The sequence below is a fragment of the Kogia breviceps genome, chromosome 9 (assembly GCF_026419965.1).
Source record: "Kogia breviceps isolate mKogBre1 chromosome 9, mKogBre1 haplotype 1, whole genome shotgun sequence".
NCBI classification, from domain to species: domain Eukaryota; kingdom Metazoa; phylum Chordata; class Mammalia; order Artiodactyla; family Physeteridae; genus Kogia; species Kogia breviceps.
The window spans coordinates 11072381-11095709 of record NC_081318.1 but is presented as its reverse complement, the minus strand read 5'-3'; the positions used below and the strand labels follow the sequence as shown (position 1 = coordinate 11095709).

The following is a 23329-nucleotide window of genomic DNA, read 5'->3' as shown; positions in this document are numbered from 1 at the left end:
CGTGTGTGCGTGCGTGTGTGTGTTGGGGAGGCCAGAGAGCATGTTTATTGAGTATATTTGATTCCTGAAGCAAAGACATGAGCGATATCTATCTATCTATCTGTTTATCTGTCTTAAGGTAGAAAAAACAGAAGCATGAATAGGAAAAAAAAAGGCTTCTAACATGCAAACTGTACATCACAAGTTTCATAAACAGTACGTGAGACTTTCTCTTTTTCCTTTCTGAATCCAAAGAACTTATTTAATCCGATGTATTTGGCCCATTCTTTTGAACTTTAGTCCTACCCCAAAGATTCCAGCTGAAGTGAGGTTGTCAAGAAGACAAACATGAAACTGATGAAAAACCATTTCAAATTTAGAATGCTGAGAAACTGATTTATGAAATGAGGCTTACTGGGGCCTTACTGCACACTTAGCACTGTGTTCTCTGCTGGTTCCTGGTGTTTGGGCAGGAGAAGGAAGGAGATAGGAGTTGGGAGGGTCAGCATGATAGAGCAGAATGGAGCTGGAATCAGAGGACCTGGTTCTACTCACATCTCCTGCCTGATCAAATGATATGACCTTGAAGAACCCTGTATGTCTTGATTTTCTATTGTTTTATGTAACATTTATATCCTACTTTGTGAAATATATGTAAAATTCTCTAAAATTAAGTAACATTCATGTATTCAGGAATCTTTATTTACATATATCTAGACCCTTTTGGTCTAAATTTTTGTAAAAGTTAGGTAGTGCTCTAAACCATAAGCTAAATAATAATAAATCAACTAAAATGTTCTGTATTTTCCTTATGACAAAGAATACATCCTATCAGAAACAACTTTATATCAGGAAATAACTGACAGGGGCAATAGTAAAAGAGTAACTTTTCATTTGCGGTTCAATTCAATTTCAACCTCTTCTTTATACCTGAAGTTCTGAAATTTTAGTGTGCTTCAGGATCCTCTAAATTTTTTTTTATAAAATAAAGATTTCCAGACCCCAACCTATATGGTCTTTTAAAAGTACCTCAGGATTGGACTTCCCTGGGGGCACAGTGGTTAAGAATCCGCCTTCCAGTACAGAGGACATGGATTCGAGCCCTGGTCCGGGAAGATCCCACATGTCGCGGAGCGACTAGGCCCGTGTGCCACAACTACTGAGCCTGCGCTCTAGAGCCTGTGAGCCACAACTACTGAGCCCGCGTGCCACAACTACTGAAGCCCGCACACCTAGAGCCCATGCTCGGCAACAAGAGAAGCCACCGCAATGAGAAGCCCGCGCACCGCAACGAACAGTAGCCCCTGCTTGCCGCGACTGGAGAAAGGCCTCGCGGAGCAACGAAGACCCAACGCAGCCAAAAATAAATAAATAAATAAATAAATAAATAAATAAATAAATAAATAAATTTAAAAAGAACATGCCACACTTTAATTTAAAAAAAAAAAAGTACCTCAGAAAATTATGGGAGGGGGGCGAAAAAGAGGGTCTTACGTTTCCTACATTTCTTGAGTTCTACCAAAACTAAAAAATGGTATTTGGGAAAAATGTCTAAATTTTATAGTGCCTCACAGTTCACAGTACTTCACCATCCACTATCTCATTTAATTTTCACAACAACAGAAAGATAGGAAGAAGGTATTGGCACCCTCCTATTAAAAAAGCAAGACCCTAAGCTTCCAGGAGAGTAACTGACTTTCCATATTTGTTCCTCTTACTAGCAAAACATAGTGATATTTACTCATTACATACAAATATGTGAGCACCTACTTTTGTGTATGCACTGTTCTAGGTTCTTAGGAAAAATCAGTAAATAAATAAAAATCTCTTCCTCCTGGTGATTATGTTCTGGCAGAGAGAGACAGATATAAGCCATAGACATGATAAATAAGTAAATCATGATCTAATATTAAGTGCAATGAAATCTATTCAAAGTAACCAGAAACTCTGATACTACATCTTACAAAGATTATCAGATGGATTTTTGAAACAAATGAATGGGGCTTTCCAATTCAATAAAAAACAAAACACAACACTACATTACCTTAGGAGTCTAACTAATAGAGGCTTAAGTACTGTAACAGCATTTTTCAAACATACCACTATTTTTTTTTTAATGTAGCAACAAAGTCTTGTTGTGTGGACACAGTGAACTTGAAACACATAGCACATCTTAATTCCCCTGTGACTACATTACTCGAAGCACAATCGCCATTACTCTTTGTATCCTGTAGATGGCACTGTAGGCCCGACAATGATCCTTTGCTCCTCGCCTTGCTGTCACCGTCAGGCAGAACTAAGTATCACCTTGGGTGCCATGAAAGCCACATTCACTCTAAAAGCAGAACTCACTTTGCAATGGCAGGACACAACTCTAATTTGTAATTTCATTAAAACTTCCTTATAAAGTAATAAGTCCCACAGAGGATGAACTGCTGAAATAATTCTGTTTATGCTGCTGTATCTTTCTTTAGTTTATTGCCGGGTATAATGGCAACCAACTAAAAAAGTCTATTCCTGAAGTGGACAAATGATTCATTGATAAACCGACACATAATAAATCATTCCTGTGACTCAACCCAAATAATGCTTATTTTGGCATTTGAATTTCACTTCCTAACCCCGGAAGTTAAGTAATTTTCTGCAGGGAGGTAGAATTAATGTCCGCTGAAGGTAGAGGAGGAAGGGTTAAAGACAGAGACACAGAGAGAAGCATCATACAGCAGTCAGACCATGCTGTCCAGGAGGGCGAGTCTGTTATCTCGAGCTGAAGCAAGGAATTGCTGCTGTCAGTTCAAGTATTTAAGAAGTAGAAAGGTCAAGGCTTCTGGTCCTGAAACTCAAGACTTTTATTTTGCTTCATATTGACTGACTGACTAAGCTTTTAGCCAGGGTCACTAATGGCTAAAGCGATAGAACTGTAGAAGGAGCAGCAAAATAGTTGAGACTATGCCGTAGGATCAGACTACTATCTTTTCCTGTGTGCTTGAATTACACTTGGGTTTTCCGGCTCAAGTACTAGGCTAGAGAACAAGTCACAGTTGATCAGATGTTCAACAAGCATGTTTCACTAGACTGGCCTTTTCTTTACAGGTATATCCTAAAACGTGGGAGGATGGCAAGTTTGGCAGTTAATCATCAGGGCTGTTCAAGTGTCAAGATACAGTTTCTCGATGGAGGAGATTCTGTCTTCACTTAGACTGCTAAAGAGACACAGCTCCCCTGTGGTCCCTAGCGTCTTGGCTGGTTATGCTCTGTACTAGACGAGATACCTGGCTGAGCTCTCCTGGTTGCCGAGTACTAGGTCACCTCTGCCATCGAAGGCAGGCGATCTCCCTTGCCCTCTGTCTGAGCCAGTTACTTTACGGAGCTGACAGGGCAGACATGAGGTGCTCTCTTTTTATCCCTTCCTTGGAGCTTGTTGCTTCAAGCAGTCACTCACCCTTCCTGTCCATGGGGTCAACTGAACCTTAGTGACAGAAATAAAGAGTGAGGAATAATAGAGACAGATGTTTCAGGTCCAGAAGCAGTGAGGGCGCTAGAATGATGAGAAAGCACAATGACAATCTAGACACAGAGAGAGAGGATGTCATCTATCAGCCCAGATCCGCAATTCCTCAAGCGGACCGCAATGATTTTATTTTTCAATTTTCTGGGAGTTGAGGTATTGAAAGGAATCCAACAAGGACCCCAGGGCTCTCAGAATCCCGGCGGGGCAACAGCCTGGATCAGAAAACCAACAAATAACCTGTCAAAGCAATGACATTACTCTTCTTCCCTATATCCTAGGCTTTACTGAACAGCTAAGAGGTTTCTTTTAAAGAATTCCCCAATTTTGCTATAAGGCCAGTGTATCATTTGACATGATAATTTCAATTACTCTAATATCGCACGTGACATATTTTAATTGACAAAAATTTTTAAGTACAACTTTTTAGTGATTCCTTGATTCAACACCTATTATTATTCTGTGCATTCGCAGCTAGCATTACAGTGGGGGGAGCCGTGCAAGAGAGAATTCTGCCCTCCAGCTAAAAAGAGCACTGCAGGCTACTGATCCAAATAAACTGAGACCTCAAGCATATGGGTTATTTTTTCCTCCATCCCTGTCTTTCCTAGGCAAACGTTTGTCTTCATGCTTAAGGGATTCTGTTGATCCAAGTTGTGACAAAATTCTCAGAAAAAAGAAAACTTAACTATAGGATATATAAAGTTATGTGGAAAAAACTAGAATCTGAATGAGAAAAGGGAAAAAAGTAAAGTAAATCGCCATATAGATTCTAATTTAAAAAGGAACATCCTTAACATGACAGTATAGTGAACTTTCTGGAACTAAATATTCATGATTTAAAAAGTCACAGCACACCAAAATTGAGGGCAGGGGATAAAGGAATGTATGGACGTTTTTGGAGGTGGAGTTTTACCACTAAACAAGTTGTTTTTTGAAATGAGAATCACCTGATGGCACATAATCTACTTTTAGTCGTTTCCAAGAAAACAAATGAATATGTTCAGTTACTCTAGATGGAGGCATAATTGCCCGCACATGCAGTCACAGAGAAGAACTAATCTACTTGCCCAAATAATAATTTAGTGATAGGCATGTAAGTCAATCTTTTCCTTCCTTCCTCTTTCTGTCCTTTTCTTCTCCCTTTCCCTTTCTTTCCTACTCCCTCCCTTCCTTCCTTCTTTCCCCCACCTCTACGTATGTACACATGTATATGTATGTACACATGTATACATGTGTACACATGTATATGTATGTACACGTGTATATATGCATGTGTTCTAGGGCTGGGAGTCCCTCCCCAGACACTAATCATTTTGTTCTGTTATGGCGATAAGGAAGGCGTTACATGTGACAGGCCCTCTAGCTAAAAGCAGTTGTCTGGGCTACTAAACTAGTAACTGCTCCATATGAGGAATAGGTTTTTAACCACTATTACTAATGATCATAAACAGACGTTCCCTTTCTACAGACTCTTCCCATTTTCAGTCCTGTGTTCTAAATATTATCCAAAATAATGCTTTTCCAAGCTTGAGGTTTTGTCGCTTTTCATATCACAAGGTGTAAAGCTAGGCATTAGAAAACTTACGTACAATGGACAGGACCACCTAGACTGGTTTTCAATGACCCACTGAGAATTCTTAGGGAATTATTCCGTGTGTGTGTGTGTGTGTGTGTGTGTGTGTGTGTGTGTGTGTGTGTGTGTGTTTTGTAGAATAATATAAAGAACAATCATTTAAAGACTCCCAGCAGGGACTCCCGGCACGGCACGTGGAACTTCCCTATGCAGGGATCAAACCCGCGCCCCTGCAGTGCAAGTCTGAGGCATGCCCTATTTTTAAGCTCCTGAGGTCTCCTGGTCAACGTAGCTATCCCAGACCCCACATCCGCAAACCCCCTCCATCCCAAGCCCTGACCTCACCCTCTGGACCCTCCTGTCTGGCATCTCTGTGAGCTGTGCCTCCATCTCTGCCCTGAAGCGGGGGGCCCCTTGCTGGACCCCCGACTCTAGCCCCCAGGCATGCACAAGTGCAGGTGGAACACTGTGGCCTCATATGAATCTTACTCCCCAGCTTCTGGTTTGCAGGGAGACATTTTATCCTCTCAGGGCCTCAGTTTGCTCATCTGGAAAAGGGGGCTGCCCTTGGTAATGGTACCCATGGCGGTTATTACTCTGGGCTAGCTGCTTTATTCACTCGACCTTGTGTCTGACGCTCACAACTGCACTGCAAAGTAGGGGATGAGAACCTGCAGTGAACCAGACAGAACTGCCTCCAGGCTTCTGCACTGGGCTCCCTTCTGCCTGGCACACCCCCCTGCCCCTAGCCATCTCCCTGAGGAGATGTGATCCAGGTCTCAGCTCAAATGTCACCTCCTCCCATCTCCTGGCTTAAGTAGCCCCCTGTCATTCTCTGTCTCCTGCCCCTGCTGGATTTTTCTTCCTAGCACTTGACTGTCCTTGGAAAATAAATAAATAAATGAATGAATGAATGAATGAATGAATGAATGATTGAATGACTCAGTATTAATAAGTGGTCCTATTAACTTAGAGTGACTTTATTTCAGCCACCCATCCCACTCTGTTAGTTATATGCATCTCACGTATACCCTATGTGGGCAACGGTATAAACACGGCAGAAAGGCAGCTTAGTTTTAAATACAGCCCTTCTTAACCTTGACTGCACAGAAAACATCCAGGAAGCTTGGGGAAAAAAAAAAAGGGTATCCAGGCCACACATGAGCTCAATTAAATCAGGCCCTTCAAGTGTGGGACAAAAGCACAGGCACTAGTACATTTTATACCACCCTTCCCCCACCCGCCAAGGTTATTCCAGTGTGCAGTCAAGGCTGACACCAGCATTTGCTTCAGAAAAGTTCAAGAGGCAGCAAAGAGGTAATAATAAAACCAAATCCCTGGCCTGTGGGCTAATTTTTCAGAAAGCCATAAAGGCAACTAATTCTCTGCAAAATTCTCAAGTATGTCTGACGAAAATCCCTCTATGGCAGCCCAGTGCATTCAGAGATCCTGGTGCAAGATTATTTTTATTTTAGGTAGGAGGGTAGGAGGTGATCTATGCGGGGTCAGTACCTGGGCTCTGGAGTCAGTCATCCAGAGAACACTCCCAGCTCTATGCTCAAACACTTCGTGACCCCGGGGCGGCAAAGTTGCTACCTCTGTACCTCAGTCTCCCCACCTGCAAAATGGTACTTGACACTTGGATTATGTGAGACAACTCAAAGAAAGCACTCAAAAGAGTTTCTGACATATAAAGGAGCACTCAGTATTCACATGGTATTATTAGCTATTATTTCTTGTAGAAAAAATAAAGCAGAGGCCTCAGTAAAGTTAGAAATATATACACAGTGTTATGAATATATTTTTAGTAACTTAAAAAAACTGTATGTGGTAAATCACTACATGTGATAGCATTTGTATTATACATAAATAAAAACAGTTGCTTACCTAGCTTTATGGTTTAAGGTTCTAGGTAAAACTTTGGTTTAGCAAAGGGTTCTACAGTTTAAGAAAATATTTCAAATCCTGTGTTAACATAATTTATCCTTATTGCACATATTTAAAACAAATCATTAGAAATATTTAGGGGCAGTGGAATTTTCTCATCTGAGGCCTCTCTGATTAGTATGTGAATTTGATGGATTCCTACTATAAATAAGGATAAAGCTATATGGCTAAGATACTGGCATTCAAGTGGTTTACAAAGCATTTTGCTTGGTACTGTACTTGGGATACTTTGCTGATAGTGATAATGACACTGATAAGACTGTTTTTGGTCACAGACTTTAACTGAATTAAAACCACTGGGAACATGACAGGACTCTACTAGCACAATGCTAAACCTGACCTTGAATCTTCAGAAACTTCACAAGTGTTGGATGTTCAGGAAAAAAACTGATATTCAGTTCTGGTGGAAATATCCCATTTCAGCTGCCCATTAGGATCTCAAAGAACACAGAGTATAATTTGTTATTGTTATTACATTGGCCGGTCGTTGGAAACACGTTAACAACGTACAAACTGGAGCCTCTAATTCTAAAATAATTATCAGCCAATTTCAGAGCTGTTAACAAGATTAAAGTTATGAATGTTACCTGACTCACCCTCACAAATCAAATTACAGGTACATCGTTCACATTTCTTAAAAGGCTTTTTAAAAAGTACAAAAACGTTGATAAAAGTTTTCAATCATGTATGCAGAGCTAGGGAGAGGGAGTAAAAGATTGATGGCTTTTTCCTTACGATGCTTATTAAAGGTCCTGACTTGGTTGGACTCCAACTGTTTGGGCTCAGAATTAGGAATTCTAGTTTTGATGATGGCTTATGTGCACTGATTAGAAAAACATCTCACAGAGCTACTAAAACAAGCTAATCACCAGAAACATAGTAGTGATGGAACAGTAGTTCATACTTGCAAGTGCTTGAAGAGTCTAACTTTCAATTTATGATAAGACATATGCTCTTAAAGAAGCATCAATGGACAGTTAGTACCTATACATAAATACATATCAAAATATATTCATTATCTGTGGGCAATATTTGATAGTATAATCCATCTAGCAACAGCAGCGCATGGTGTGAAACACAGTACGGTGGGTGTGGGGTTGTGGATATGTAACTGTGATGATTTTCTAATGTCTCAAGAGCTTCATTTGCAGTACATGTGGCCCTTTAAGCTGCATCACTTTGTTTTAAACAAATGAATAGTAGGTTACCTGGTTGAGCCAGAACAACAGGGCAGAATAAATTATAGAAACGGACATGTGTCACATTTCACAAGGAGAAGAGACGCTCCGAATTTTGTGTTCGTTGTAAAGAACCAAGTGATCCCACAAACCCTGTCACTGAAGAAGAGAATTTCCTCTTTCATAAGCAGACGTGAAGTTGAATTTGGAATTTTCAAGGTCAAGGGTACCTATTGAAAAAGGTAGTACAGTTGACCTTGAACAGCCTGGGGGTTAATCCACCTATGATTGATAGTCGGTCCTCTGCATCACTGGTTCTTGCTCACCCTTGGATTCAAGCGACCACAGAGTGTACAGTACTGTGGCGTTCACTACTGAAAAATACATGTATGTAAGTGGATCTGGGCAGTTCAAACCTGCGTTGTTCGAGGGTCAATTGTAATATATTTAATATAGGCATCTTTTTCTAAAAAAAGTCACTCAAAAGATCTTATCCCTTTAGAATGAGTGACAAATGCTTCTTTTGAGTGTTTATTCAAATAATGAACATAAGGTCCTAGTTTCATATGTGGTCTGATTTTTTTTAAGTTATTTACTGTATCTTTCTGTAATCCAGTCCATACGATTCCATGAATTGTTGTTAAACACAAAAGTGATCATTTTCCTCCTCTGTTTAAATTCTTTCCCACTTATTTACAACACAGAAATAGAGTCATAGATGTAGAAAACAAACTTATGGTTGCCAAGGGGGAAAGGTGGGGGGGAAGGGATGAACTGGGAGATTGGGATTGACATATACACACTACTATATATACAATAGATAACTAATAAGGATCTACTGTATAGCACAGGGACCTCTACTCAATACTCTGTAATGACCTATATGGGAAAAGAATCTAAAAAAGAGAGCAGATATATATATATATGTATATATGTGTGTGTATATCTATGAATATGTATATATGTATGTATACCTGATTCACACTGCTGTACAGCCAAAACTAAGAGGACACTGTAAATCAACTATATTCCAATAAAAATTTTTTTTAATAAAATAAAATCTTCCCCTACTGCCTACAGAATAAATCCAGAGTTCCTCTCCTAGTACACAATCTGATCCCACCTAAATTTCTAACATCATTTCTCATTTTTCCACCGCCTCTATGCACACTTCAGCTACATAAAATACCTCCTGACCTATCATGACAAAGCCTTGCAAATGCTGTACCACCGTCCTGGAATGTACTGGTTTTTTTTAATTGTTGCTCCAAAAGATTTCAAAGATTATTTGCAATTGTAACATATCAGAGCTTCCCAAGAGAACAGATTAGCATACAAATAATGAGCCTTTGGCATCAAAGGAAATATTCAACTACAGGGATATATGCACTTATTCATAAGTTACACATTATTTAAACCCTGGGTTAAGAAGTATGTGTTTTTCCAAACTTAAAAAATAAACAATAACAAAGTATCTGACTTTATCCTATTTATAGTCCCAGGGCAAAATAGAAATTACTATAACAGAAACTCACAGAAATACATAGGCATCCTAACAGACTTAGAATAGATTTAATATTTTTCCATGTTCAAAAAATCAGGTTGATGTATTTCATATCCCTACTCTCCTGGTTTTACGGTTCTCGGCAATTCCTTTGATTATTTTTGTTCTCAGGCAGGGCTGCCAAATCCTTTGCTAGGCTTCATCCATTCCACAGCCAGGTGTCCTCAGTTTGAGCCCCTGCTCTGCTGCCAAGCTCTCCCTCACCGCCTTGGCATCAAAAATGAACCGCTGCCATACAAGAAAGCTACCCTGAAACCAGCGTGTGCAGGGCACGTAGTAATTTCCTTAAATCCTTCTCCTTTAAAACATCAGATGGAACACGTCAACGAACATTACAGTCCTTTAGTTGACAGTTTGCTTCCGCTTCTGACATCTCTGCCTCCTCTTTCTGGCCCCTTTTCCTTTATTTATTCAGTTATACAACCGTAAAGTTTAAGTATGCAAGCACATAAAATGCTGGGATTTTTGTGTCTGTGGTTCCCAGAATGAAAATTAAAACATCTGATGAGACCTGGAAATAACTGAGTAATAATTCTGATAAATATACAAAATCTACCCTATAGTCTACAAATGAGTATATTGATTCTTAGAACTTCAATTGCCATGCCACACAGTATCAGACAGGTTGATAAAATCTTTGCATATATTTTAGCAGAAAGGTAGGCAAGTTTCAAACTTTTAAGAAGTTTCTGCAAAATTATGTCAGCCTCTCCAAAGCTCTTTTCTAACGATTTAATCATAATCACTTTTCATTCCCTCCAGGATCCATCTATCCTTTGATAAACTTGCTATCCACTTTTCCAAATCAATGAAACCAATCTGTACTTTGACTGGAATTTGCTGTTTTATAATCTAAATTACTTTGAAGACAATTTAATAAGGCAAACGATTCTGGGATCTGTTCTCATCAAAGGTAAAAGGCACAAAACAAGGCATTATTAATACTTCAGAACACACATAACTAAGGAAATCATTCAGCACCATTTCAGGTTATTCCCCCCCTCAGGAGATTCATGCATGTTTAAATGAATTAATTTATTTTCTGCAATTTGCTCTTTGAGACCTCAAGTGGCCATTTGCTATTGCTTATTTCAGAATTCTGTGCCCTTGTTCTCTGAGTCACCAACTTATAGCTTGAGTGCTCCAGGTGTATTTATGCTTCCAAAGTATTTTAAATAACCCATTAGGAAATCCAGTTTCCTATTTATAAGACTCAGAAGTGATTTTCCACTGTTAACTTTTTTCTTGATTAAGGATATAGACCTATATTCACAGTTGAATTTTTGGGACTATATTTATTATTGGCCCTATGACAGTCAATATTTTAGAATGTCATTAATATTAGAATCAAAGATAGTCACTTAAGATAGGTCATTCTTAGGTTCTCCTGGGGTTGACATTTGGGGAACCCATAAAATCCATCACCATAATAACACCACTACTTAATACACTCTGTGCCAAGCACTGTATACGCTATCTCGCTTAATTCTTTTGACAGTCCTATGATGTGGTTTTTATTTTCTCTATCATTAACTCAGTTTTAGAGATGAGAAAGTGTCGGCTTACAGAAGTAAATCACAAGGTCACACACCTAGTAAACAGCAGAATTTCTTTCAAGTTTCACACTGATTCATGAATGTCTAAGGCATGGGATTGTGTTTTAGAGGGCATAGGAATGATTAGGACTCAGTTTCTGCCTCTATTTCTGATCTAGGTAGGGGAAGGAACCTAAGACAATTATACAAATCTTACAATCCAAGCCTGAAGTGCCTTAAAGAGACACTCCCAAATGCTTTGAAGATTCAGAGAAATGAAAGATAGCATCTGGTTGGAGGTATACATCTTCAAAAGGCAACAGCTGCTTTAAAGGAGCCTAGAAAATAAGGAGGGATTCAGAAAATGGAAGCTGTGGATTTCAGAGCATCAATAAATGGCCCATTCTAGGGCACTGGCCTTGAACTATGAGCGACTGACAATAATGAGCCTAAGAATATGAAGCATTTGGTTTTTCCTGCGGATTGAGAGCCGACCACCCAGCGGTGGACTCCAGATTTTGGACACAGCCGAATTGGATCACAGTGATAAACAGGGTTCCTTTAAGACTTCTGTTTTATGGGATATCTCAAACACCTCAGCTAGACGGACTGTCAAACAGAAAGATCTCCCTTGGCAAATATTACCATTTCTGATTCATCTCAAATACTGTCTCTGGTTCCATCCTAGTGCTGCCTCTTCTACATCCTCTATGCTTTGGTCCAAAATAGTTTGGGACCAGGCAGCAGGGCACTGTACCCATCTCCACCCAAACCTCCTGCTCTACTTTAGTGGCCGCTGTCCCTAATTCTTTCTAAGAGAATTAACTGTAGCCACTCTTAATGATGCAGATGGAACGCGAGGTTCAGAGGCTCAATGAGGCTAATCCTTCTTTCCCGATTTAATTCTGGCACTACCACGGGACGCCATCCTGTAGAGAGTTTACATTCAGCAACTAGTTGCTCAGCACTCACTCTATGCAGGAACCATTCTAAGTACTCAAGATAAAGCAAAGAATTAGACAGACAATGTCCTTGCTCTCGTGAAGCTTAACTTTACTGAGGGGAAGAGAGCTCTCAATAATTTAAAAAGAGTCGAACGGTAATGACTGCGATGAAGAAGGTAAAACAGGGCAATGTGCTTTGTTGGGAGGGGAGGGCGTGGGTACTGTTTCAGATCTGCTTATGAGAAACCATCTCCATGAAGAAGTAACATCTTAGCTGAGACTCAAATGATACAATGTGGGAGATCCATCGGAAGATAGGAACACATGAAGAACAGCATTCTGGGCAGAGAGAAGAACAAGCCCAAAGAGCCGAAGGCAGGAACCCAAAGGGCAGTTAACTACAGCCAGGGAGTGAGGGGAGAGTGGTACCAGTGGCTGGAGAGGCAGGAGGAGGCCAGATCCTAGAGCAGGACCTCGGCACAGACAGGAACGTGGCTTTTATTTGAAATATGAAGGAAAGTCATCAAAGGGTTCCAAATGCTGGGAGACGTAGTTTTATTTTGGCTTTATAACGATTGCTCTGGTCATGTTGTGAAGGATGATTTAATGAGGTGATGGAGCAGGAGCCCACTGCAGATTCCAGGAGAGATAAGAAGACGGCCTGCCAAAAATGGGCAGAAGACCTAACTAGACATTTCTCCAAAGAAGGTACACAGATTGCCAACAAACACATGAAAGGATGCTCAACATCACTAATCATTAGAGAAATGCAGATCAAAACTACAACGAGGTATCACCTCACACCAGTCAGAATGGCCATCATCAAAAAACCTACAAACAACAAATGCTGGAGAGGGTGTGGAGAAAAGGGAACCCTCTTGCACTGTTGGTGGGAATGTAAATTGATACAGCCACTATGGAGAACAGTATGGCGGTTCCTTAAAAATCTACAAATAGAACTACCATACGACCCAGCAATCCCACTACTGGGCATATACCCTGAGAAAACCATAACTCAAAAAGAGTCATGCGGGCTTCCCTGGTGGCGCAGTGGTTCAGAGTCCACATGCCGACGCAGCGGACACGGGTTTGTGCCCCGGTCCCGGAGGATCCCACATGCCGCGGAGTGGCTGGGCCCGTGAGCCATGGCCGCTGAGCCTGCGCATCCCGAGCCTGTGCTCCGCAACGGGAGAGGCCACAACACTGAGAGGCCTGCGTACCACACACACACAAAAAAGAGTCATGTACCACAGTGTTTATTGCAGCTCTATTTACAATAGCCAGGACATGGAAGCAACCTAAGTGTCCACTGACAGATGAATGGATAAAGAAGATGTGGCACATATATACAATGGAATATTACTCAGCTATAAAAAGAAATGAAATTGAGTTATTTGTAGTGAGGTGGATGGACCTAGAGTCTGTCATACAGAGTGAAGTAAGTCAGAAAGAGAAAAACATACCGTATGCTAACACATATATATGGAATCTAAAAAAAGAAATGGTTCTGAAGAACCTAGGGCCAGGACAGGAATAAAGATGCAGACGTAGAGAATGGACTTGAGGACATGGGGAGGGGGAAGGGTAAGCTGAGACGAAGTGAGAGAGTGGCATGGACATCTGTACACTACCAAATGTAAAATAGATACGTAGTGGGAAGCAGCTGCGTAGCACAGGGAGATCAGCTCGGTGCTTTGTGTCCACCTAGAGGGGTGGGATAGGGAGATGCAAGAGGGAGGGGATATGGGGATATATGTATACATAAAGCTGATTCACTTTGTTATAAAGCAGAAACTAACATGCCATTGTAAAACAGTTATACTCTAATAAAGATGCTAAAAAAAAAAGAAGATGGCCTGGACATGGATCATGAAAGAGTAGACGGGGAGAAAGGAAGAAGTCATCTAAGGTTCTTGGTTTGTGCAACTGTGTCTGTGTTGGTTTACTGACATGGGGAAAACAGAACATTTGGAGCAAAACCCAAGCATTTTGTCGTGGTCACGTTATCTTAGATAAGGTTCTTAGACACTCATTTGACAAAGGTTTACTCAACAACGCCTCTGCACCAGACACTCTTCTCTGCAGGAGGGACAACTTCTAAACAAAAGACATGAAGTTTCTATGCTCTAGAGCAGCTTATGTGCCCAGAATTCCAGGGCAAGTGAAGAAAATCAGAGAGGTAAGGGGTGGAGCTATACATGAGAGAAGCAACGGCATGTAGATGTATTTAAAGTTATTGGCCGTGATAAGATCATTTAGGGACAGTTTATAGAGAGAAGGGGCTCAGGACCAGACGGAGCAAAGGACAAGCATTTTCTTAATGAGAAATGAAGAGAGCAAAATCACGTCCGGCTAACAATTTGTCATCAATTTGTTTGGCTTTATTGACACACATAGCAAAGTAACCTCGCCACCACTGCCCACTGAATTCTTAGACTATTTAGGGGCAAGTGCAATAAGGTTATTGATGTACTACTCTCATTTTCTTCTTCTTTTCCTACCTTCTTTATTAAAATTGTAATCATGGGTAAAGTTAAACAGAAAACACAGTTAACTATAAAGTTTCAACTACAAAACTCTGAATAATTTGTGATTGCCCCAACAATTAGCCATGAGGCACCAACAGGTAAGGGTGAAGGGACAATTTCCATAACCCTGACTCTAAACCACAGGTTGCTTTTCAGTCCAAGGGAACGCACGGAACTGCCAGTGAGAGATAGTATTTTAAGAGTGACCTTAAATCTGCTTTAATGAATTTTTAAAAAAAATCACCCCAAAACTATGAGTACTCATACTTAGTTACAGGTTGCTTGTGGCATCATTTATAGCTGACGGAGACCGCGTGGCACTTGAGAATTACTGCCGCAGGCAACTTGCCAGTAAGCAGTGGTCCCGATCCTCTCTGTCCACTATTCCCCACCAACATTCTTCTAGGGAAATGTTCAGAAGTGAAGACTCCTTTATGTTCAACAGTTGGTCCTTGCTGTGGTCTAAAGCTTATTCAAAAGCTATTATTATTATTTTTTTAGCACACTCACTCCCGTCGATAGGTATTTCACACTTTCTAAATCCCAATTTTTTTTTTTTTTTTTTTTTGCGGTACGCAGGCCTCTCACTGCTGTGGCCTCTCCCGTTGCGGAGCACAGGCTCCGGACGCGCAGGCTCAGCGGCCACGGCTCACGGGCTTAGTTGCTCCGCGGCACGTGGGATCTTCCCGGACCAGGGCACGAACCCGTGTCCCCTGCATCGGCAGGCGGACTCCCAACCGCTGCGCCACCAGGGAAGCCCTCTAAATCCCAACTTTATCCTTGCGTCTTATCCACCGATGCTGCGCCTGACTTATTGATAAAGATCCATGCCACCCATGATCAGTGAGTGCCTTCATCCATAAGCATCTTCACCTTAAAACCTAACTCAACGTATCTCTCATTTCTAGTTTCGAAGGTGGAGCTAAGCATAGTCCCTCGAAAGCCTCCCACTGCTGCGGCCCTTCCCCTCTTCAGCCAGCATTTCCCCATTTCTCCCACCTCTCCTGGGTCTCGAGTTTCTTGCCTCCTTTTGACGTTCAACATAAATAGACTTCTTTTTACACCCTGGACGTAAGGGTCTCCTGGATAACTAAACTCCATACCTATATTGATTCTTGTATCACTGATCAACGTCTTTTAAAAAGCTTAATAAAGCTGCTGCCATTGTGCTCTCAACATGCATCTAACTCTTCTCTAACCACCTTGAAAAACAGAAATCTGGCCCTGCCTGACTATGCTACTACTTTTCTGCATTTTCAAGAGTGACCGAAACATTTCCTCAGTGAAATCCACCCATTTTAACTCTGTTTTGCACATGATCCTACTCACTGGATAAACTACGTCATCCTTTCCTCTTCCTGCCTTGCCCACTCTTTCCTGTCATTTTTTTTCAGGATCCACTATTTCCTACCAACATGTAAATACAACTATTTCCCAAGGCTAAGTAACCACTTCCTTATCCACTTCTCACTGATAACAGTGGAAGAATGTATATAATATGGATATGAAAACGAAGGACCAATTTGATAAGGAATCCTGTTATTTATCAAGTCATTTGAACACCTAGTGTTAAAACTGTTACTAAATAGGATGGGATGGAAAACTTAAAGGGCTCATAAACTAGAGAAATTAATAATCTAGTTAAGTGGATAAAGTAAAGATACAAAATGAATGGAACAAACAAACCCAATTTTTACATTTATATAATGCCGTAAGAGTGTCCTCTAGGACACAGGAGAATAAACCAAACTAGGATTTTTCTGTTTTTCTTCTTTTTGCACAGCAAATATTAGAAGTTTCATGAATTAAGACACAGTAAGAGAACCAATTCCGTTTTCTTTTCTTTTTATAATGACACTTGCCCTCCCATTATAGTTTTCCACCATCTTCAACATCTGTAAGAGGGGAATCTAAAAATGAAATGCTTTAGACCTTGCCTCATGTTAAGAGCAGTAAACAAATGGGTCAGAGAAAAGCATCTAGGGGAGCAATGAATTCACTGAACACTCCAAATCCTCCACATGGTGACATTTCTACAGATTCACTCCTGCACTGCCCACTCCCTAGATAGGCACCTCTCTCTCTCTCTCTCTCTCTCTCTCTCACACACACACACACACACACACACACACACACACACACACACACTCACTCATACTAAAAAGCCATCTTTGGTAACATTCATATTCTAAATGGCATCACTTTAAACCATATCAACTTTTGGCAGGGTTTTTACAACTATTTTCACCCTTAAAATTGAACTTAGCCCTCATTATTCTAATTGTTTTAAAGGTTTACAATATAGAACTCTTGCTTCGGCATCTTTTACTATAATGCAATTGACTCTGTGTCCCATTACAGAATTCATGGGGGTAAAATGCACTTGCTCATTTAAAAAAGGTTGCTAACTACACAAAACACGCAAGGCTCTATCCCAGAGGACTAAGAGGAAACACAGATGTCAGCACCAAATCCTTGAGGCGAATGCATTCTAATAAAAGGAATAAAAAATTTGCACAGAGAATGATACTAACAGTAAACACACTGAAGAGGTGCACAGCACACTTTAGGAATTCAAAGTTAAGAAAGAAAAATCACATTTAGTTAGGAAAGCTTTGTGAAGGATGTGATTTGAAATGGCCCTTGAAGATGAGTGAAGATTATAGTGGGGGGGTAAGGGAGAGGAAGATATTCAAGGGAGAACATATTCTGGGAATACTAGGGGTTGGGGACATGTTAGGGGGAAACGGCATGTGTGTTGGACCTCAAGTGCTTTTCACAGATATTCAGGAGGAGAGAACAAAATAGTCTAATTCTGCTATTGAGAATAAAGAAGAAAGACTTAATGAAAAAGATTGAGATCATTTAGTTCAAAGTCACACATTTTAAAGGAAAGAGAATGAAACCTCAGGGCAGGTGAGAGCAGCACTCCTAATTACATCACAATTGCAGCAGCAATGGGTCAGGATGAGAAGGAGGCCGGCACCTCTGCCTTTCTTCACTTTGTCCAACAAGCACAAGCCAGATACCCACCGACCTCAGTAATGTATCCTAGAACGGGGGAGCCTTCTTTATTTAATTTGCCTGTTAGTTAGTAATGTACCATGCAAGGTATAGGAAATAAAACTTTATTTACTTTATCTGTAGAATATCAGCCTTTGGTGGGATTCAGGTCAACTGAAAACACCTCAGGTTTGAACATGTATTTTTCTTAATTATATGTCAGATTTAAATTGCCCAGAACCTGTTTCTCTCTCCTGGCAGACTTAACATTGATATACTGCAAATAAATATTTTTTTTCGATGGTTAAAAATAAAAATTGGTTATCAATTGTAGCTGGTAAAATCAGAAAGCCTTCTTGCTTTGATAATGTTTTCTAAGCACGTTCTTAAGACAGACAGACAGACAGACAGACAGACAGACACACACACACACACACACACACACACACACACACACACACACACACACAAGAAAAGCCAGACTTAGGAACAGTTGAGAGACAAGTTGTTAATTTGCAATTAAATGTGGTCTAGAAAACAGATGAGTGAAAAAGGCCGATATGATTTCTCCAAAGTGAAACCCTGCAAATAAATTGAGAGGCGGCCAAAGTATGACATTGGCACTGGGGCAAGCAGGAGATCACAGCAGTACTAATAAATCATTATCAGAAAACGTTGTATCGCTGCAGCCAGAGCATCCATTCTTTCTCAGAGTAAATGAGGAATAATCATCATCATCTCCCATTTTTAGCCTCACTGTGAACTTCTGAAGAGTGAGAACCTTAGCAAGAGATGATGAACTGTAACGATGACACAGTACGTCCTCCTTTGCAACATTCAAAGCCACTTCCATACAGTGAACTACATCGCACGAAATCCATGAGGAAAGGGGCTGCACGTCAACCCGACACAGCAACCCCAGACAAACGTCTCCTGAGTCTGGCCCTCTTGCGGCTTCCCATGGGGACTTTAATTGCCATCACATAGGGAATTAAGGAGGAGAGAGCTGTCTCCTTGAAAACTAAGCTCCTGGCATTTATGATCTGGACCCGCTTATTTCTCTGTGGCTTCAGAAGCCACAGTTCCACACTGAAGAAAACCTCTGACACCATCTAGCAACCCTCTTTGTATAGATTAAGGATCCACATGACGTCCTGGGGCCATATAATTCATTCGTCTCACCGTCAGAGCTTGAACCCTACTGTCATCTTTCCTCCACATTATTAACTGAAGTAAATAGCTGCATAAATGTTTTTTGCTACGTTTCAAGGGAAATTCAAGGTACAAATTACACAGAGAGAGGAAGGTAAGTTATATGTTATATAGTAATCTCCAGAGAGTTACTTTGTCAAATGGTTTAAAGCATTGATTTGTTTCCTTTTTTGGCTGTTCTTCTGTGTTTTTTTGTGCGTTTTTTTGCGGTACGCAGGCCTCTACTGTTGCGGAGCACAGGCTCTGGAAGCGCAGGCTCAGTGGCCGTGGCTCACGGGCCCAGCCGCTCCGCGGCATGTGGGATCTTCCCGGACCGGGGCACAAACCCGTGTCCCCTTAATCGGCAGGTGGACCCCCAACCACTGTGCCACCAGGGAAGCCCCTTCCGGCTGTTTTATAATCTCAAAACGGAAGAAGACCTCTATCCTCTCTTGCTACTTCCCAAATACACCTCTTAAGCTTGAGAATTTACTTTCTATGAAATCTGTACCTTGAGTTTCCCTTGCACTGTAACAAAAACACATTATGCAAATATTTCTTCACTACAAACTTTATTTGGGGTCCACAGACATATGTCAAAGCGCCTTTATGCAGATGCTTCTAATTTAGTCTGCATTTTGGGCATTTCCCCAGTGTGATCTGCCCTTCTTTGAATTTAAGCCTAGTGTTCTCTAAATATTTTCAGCTTTTTCACAATCTGGCCTCCAAACAATCTACAGGACACAGGAGCAGCTCACAGCTGAGAAACCTGCCTGCCATCTAAATCTCCTGCAGCCAAACCATCTTGCCCTTTTATCACTGTTCTTTCCTTTGCATCAAAAATCCTGCTTTAACCATTTATCCCCCTTTGTGAATGCTAAGTACATATCTTTTTTTTTTTCCCTTGAGTCCTTACCACGAATACTTGAGAACCGTGATGAATGACATTTGGTTTATAATCACACATCACGGTGAGAATAAGTTACACTTAAATTACACACTCTTCAAATCTGCACGGGTTCTGATTTGTGGCTCACAGAGTGGAAAGGAATGTCTTAGGTAGGGCCCATATCATGAGTTTAATTGCCAAGGTGTTAATTCTCTGTCTCCTTTGTCTTAGAACCTGCCCAATGTCGGGGAAAATTCTATTTTCATTTAGAAAAAGGATGTTGAGATAGGTTACTTCACCAAGTGGAAAGCTTTTAAAAATAGATATGTAAATAACCAGTGACGGATCCACTTCCTGTGCATGGAGAAATAAGTTAGGAAACACGAACTTGGACAATTCATTCAACATTCTGGGTCTCAGTTTCCTCATCTATAAAATGAGGATAATACTACTCTGCATTCATAAAAGAGTTGATGTTATACCTGAATAAGAATGAGTGTAGAGAAAAGATAGGTAGAAGAAAGTATATTCAAGACACACGATATGATTATTTGGACCCAGAAGAAAATTATGCCCAGTGAGCTGTTCCCATAGTAAAAGTTTATTCATCTGAACCCCTTGATTCTTTCTCTACAATTCGTGTAATAAGCAAAAGTTATTGCTTTCTTGTCTCAATATATTAGCTGGATGGTTGAATGCACAGAGCTCACATCTGAATCAGCACAAAAGTGAAACCTGGAGGAGGGGAAATAGAAAGGGACTCGAGCTTGTACCGAAGTCATTCTCATCAGTCAACCTGCCCACATAAATACTAGGAAATCAACTCATTTAAACAACTTGGGAGGCATGCCTGAGTTCTAACAGTGTTCTTGAATGCAGGTCCATGAAAAAGTGGTCTGCTCACAAATTCCCATTTGTCATATTCCCTACAAATGCATGTTAATTGTTTTCATATTAAATGCCTAGACTCAACCATAACAAATGTGCGCCGTCAGGTTGTTGGGAGTTTTCTAGAAACAAAACAGGATGATTATGGCATACAGTCAACTATTGTTGGTTTCTTGTGCTCTCAGCAGAGTCACAAAAGAGTAAGGACTTACGAAAAGTCATTCATATCTGCTTCAAATCCTATAACATAGAAAACAGAATTGGAGCTGAGTTAACCAAATATACAGAATTTAATACAAATTTGTTGTAGGCTGTATGTCATTAGTCTTATATGTCTGGAAATGTAATATTTGCTTACCAGGATAATTTTTGAAAATCCTGCAGAATAACATAGTCTAAAAAAACCCATCTTGTTCCTCTTTGTATTTTTCTCCCCAGAGAAATAACATCTACTGCTTATCAAGCTCCCCCTTACCCAACTTTGCCTTTTTCATAAAAGTTGGGTCCTCAAGTTCCCCATGATTGTCATTTTGTGCAATTATTCCTCAGTTTTAATATTCAGAACTTATCAAAAGTGGCAGTTCTGTGTTCTATGACCCCAGACTGATCAAATCTATGTATATAATAAAAAAACCCAAATTTGTACCATATTGTAGTGCAAGTATATGTGTGCGGCGTTGGTGTTTGTGTGTGTGGAAGGGGCGGGTATAAAAGTGAGAGCAAGGCTTCCCCGGTGGCGCAGTGGTTGAGAGTCCGCCTGCCGATGCAGGGCACGCGGGTTCGTGCCCCGGTCCGGGAGATTCCCACATGCCGCGGAGCAGCTGGGCCCGTGAGCCGTGGCCGCTGAGCCTGAGCGTCCGGAGCCTGTGCTCCGTGACAGGAGAGGCCACAAAAGTGAGAGGCCCGTGTACCGAAAAAAAAAAGAAAAAAAAAAAAAAAAGTGAGAGCAGATAAGCAGTCAATCGGTAGTTTGCAGGTGTATGCGTGCTCAGCAAATTAATGATACACATCTGATTGACTGTTAAGGACCCGTAGAGTCCTGAGACTCTAATAATATGTAACTAAGAAAGCAATATAAAAAGAGTCAAATTTTCTGCCTTTTGTTTTTCACCATCTTAATCACACATCAGATTGCTGTCTGTTATTGGTAGAAATTATCAGTTTCTCATTAACATGCAGCCTCAAAGGCTAAAAAAGAGAAGGAATCAGAAAAGGATAGAAAGAAGGAATATGTCTAATAAAAGCCCAATTACAAACTCACGGCTGACCAGATGCAAACCCTCTGACTTCCTTCATGGCTCCCAGGGATCAGAATATACGCTGGACGAAACTTGACCACAACCCTTGGAGAACAGAAACCAGAGTGAAAGGAAATTGCCACTCTCACCCCTTTGTGGACACCAAATAAATCATGCTCACACAATATTTTGTGTCTATTTTGTCTTGAGTCTTTACCACACGTTATCTGAGGCCAAGATTAATAACACTGAGATTCAGTTTCTCAAGGACATATAAACAGTCTTCATACATTACTTTTCAGAGTAACTGTAAAGATTCAGTGATGTAATAACTGTATTCAATATGCATTATTCCAGGAAATTATTGAACTTATTGATTACAGACTTAAATGACAGCCTCAATAATGGCCCCCCCAAAATGTCTACACTGTGATCCTCAGAACCTGTAAATAAGTTACTTGCATGGCAGGAGGGATTTTTTCAGATGTGATTAAATGAAAAAGCACGAGCTAGGATTATCCTGGATTACCCAGTGCAGTCACAACTTCCTTAAAAGAGGGTGGCTCAGAGTCTGAGTCAGAGAAAGAGAGGTGACAATAGAAGCAGAGGTCAGAGAAAGAGAGATCTGATGATGCTACACTGATGGCCTTGACAATGAAGGAAGGAATCATGAGTCAAGAAATGTGAGCAGCCTCTGGAGGATGAAATGGTAAGAAAAGGATTCTCCACTCTAGCCTCCAGAAGGACTGCAGCTCTGTCAATACCTGGATTTTAGTCTCATAAGACCCACTTGGGACTTCAATCTCCGGAACTGGAGATGATGAGCTTGTTGTTTTAGGCCTCTAGTTTGTGGTAATTTGTTATAGCAGCAATTTGGAACTGATACAGCTGAAAACTTATATCATGAAAATTTTAACAAATATGGTTATATTTTTCAATCTACCTATCAAACATCACACATTTTACATTTATCTATCTTTATATATATTTGAATCTATTATCAAATATCAAAGTTTTCTACACTGCTAGTAGTGAAGGAACCTAGGAGGAAAAAGCCCTGTGTTGGGATAGAGACAACTGTGTTCCAGGCCAGCTCTGGCCCTACAAGACCATGTGATTTGTGGAAGTCACTTTTTTTTTTTTTAATTTTTTTTATTATTATTATTTTTTGTGGTACGCGGGCCTCTCACTGTTGTGGCTTCTCCCGTTGCGGGACACAGGCTCCGGATGCGCAGGCTCAGCGGCCATGGCTCACGGGCCCAGCTACTCCGCGGCATGTGGGATCTTCCTGGACCGGGGCATGAACCCATATCCCCTGCATCGGCAGGTGGATTCTCAACCACTGCGACACCAGGGAAGCC

General features: G+C 40.8%; 1 protein-coding gene across 6 annotated transcripts in view; it reads right to left on the bottom strand.

The window, feature by feature from the left end:
* Nucleotides 1-23329, bottom strand: part of TPK1 (thiamin pyrophosphokinase 1) — a 342946-nt gene that overhangs the window by 70118 nt on the left and 249499 nt on the right. The window contains exon 10 of one of the 6 annotated variants that reach the window (XM_067041651.1): nt 21999-22073. The exons of the other annotated variants lie outside the window; for them this stretch is intronic. Coding sequence (XP_066897752.1) covers nt 22039-22073 — 35 coding nt within the window. The 3' untranslated portion in view covers nt 21999-22038. Of the gene's footprint in view, nt 1-21998; nt 22074-23329 lie in introns of those variants that run through there. 6 annotated transcript variants of the gene reach the window in all.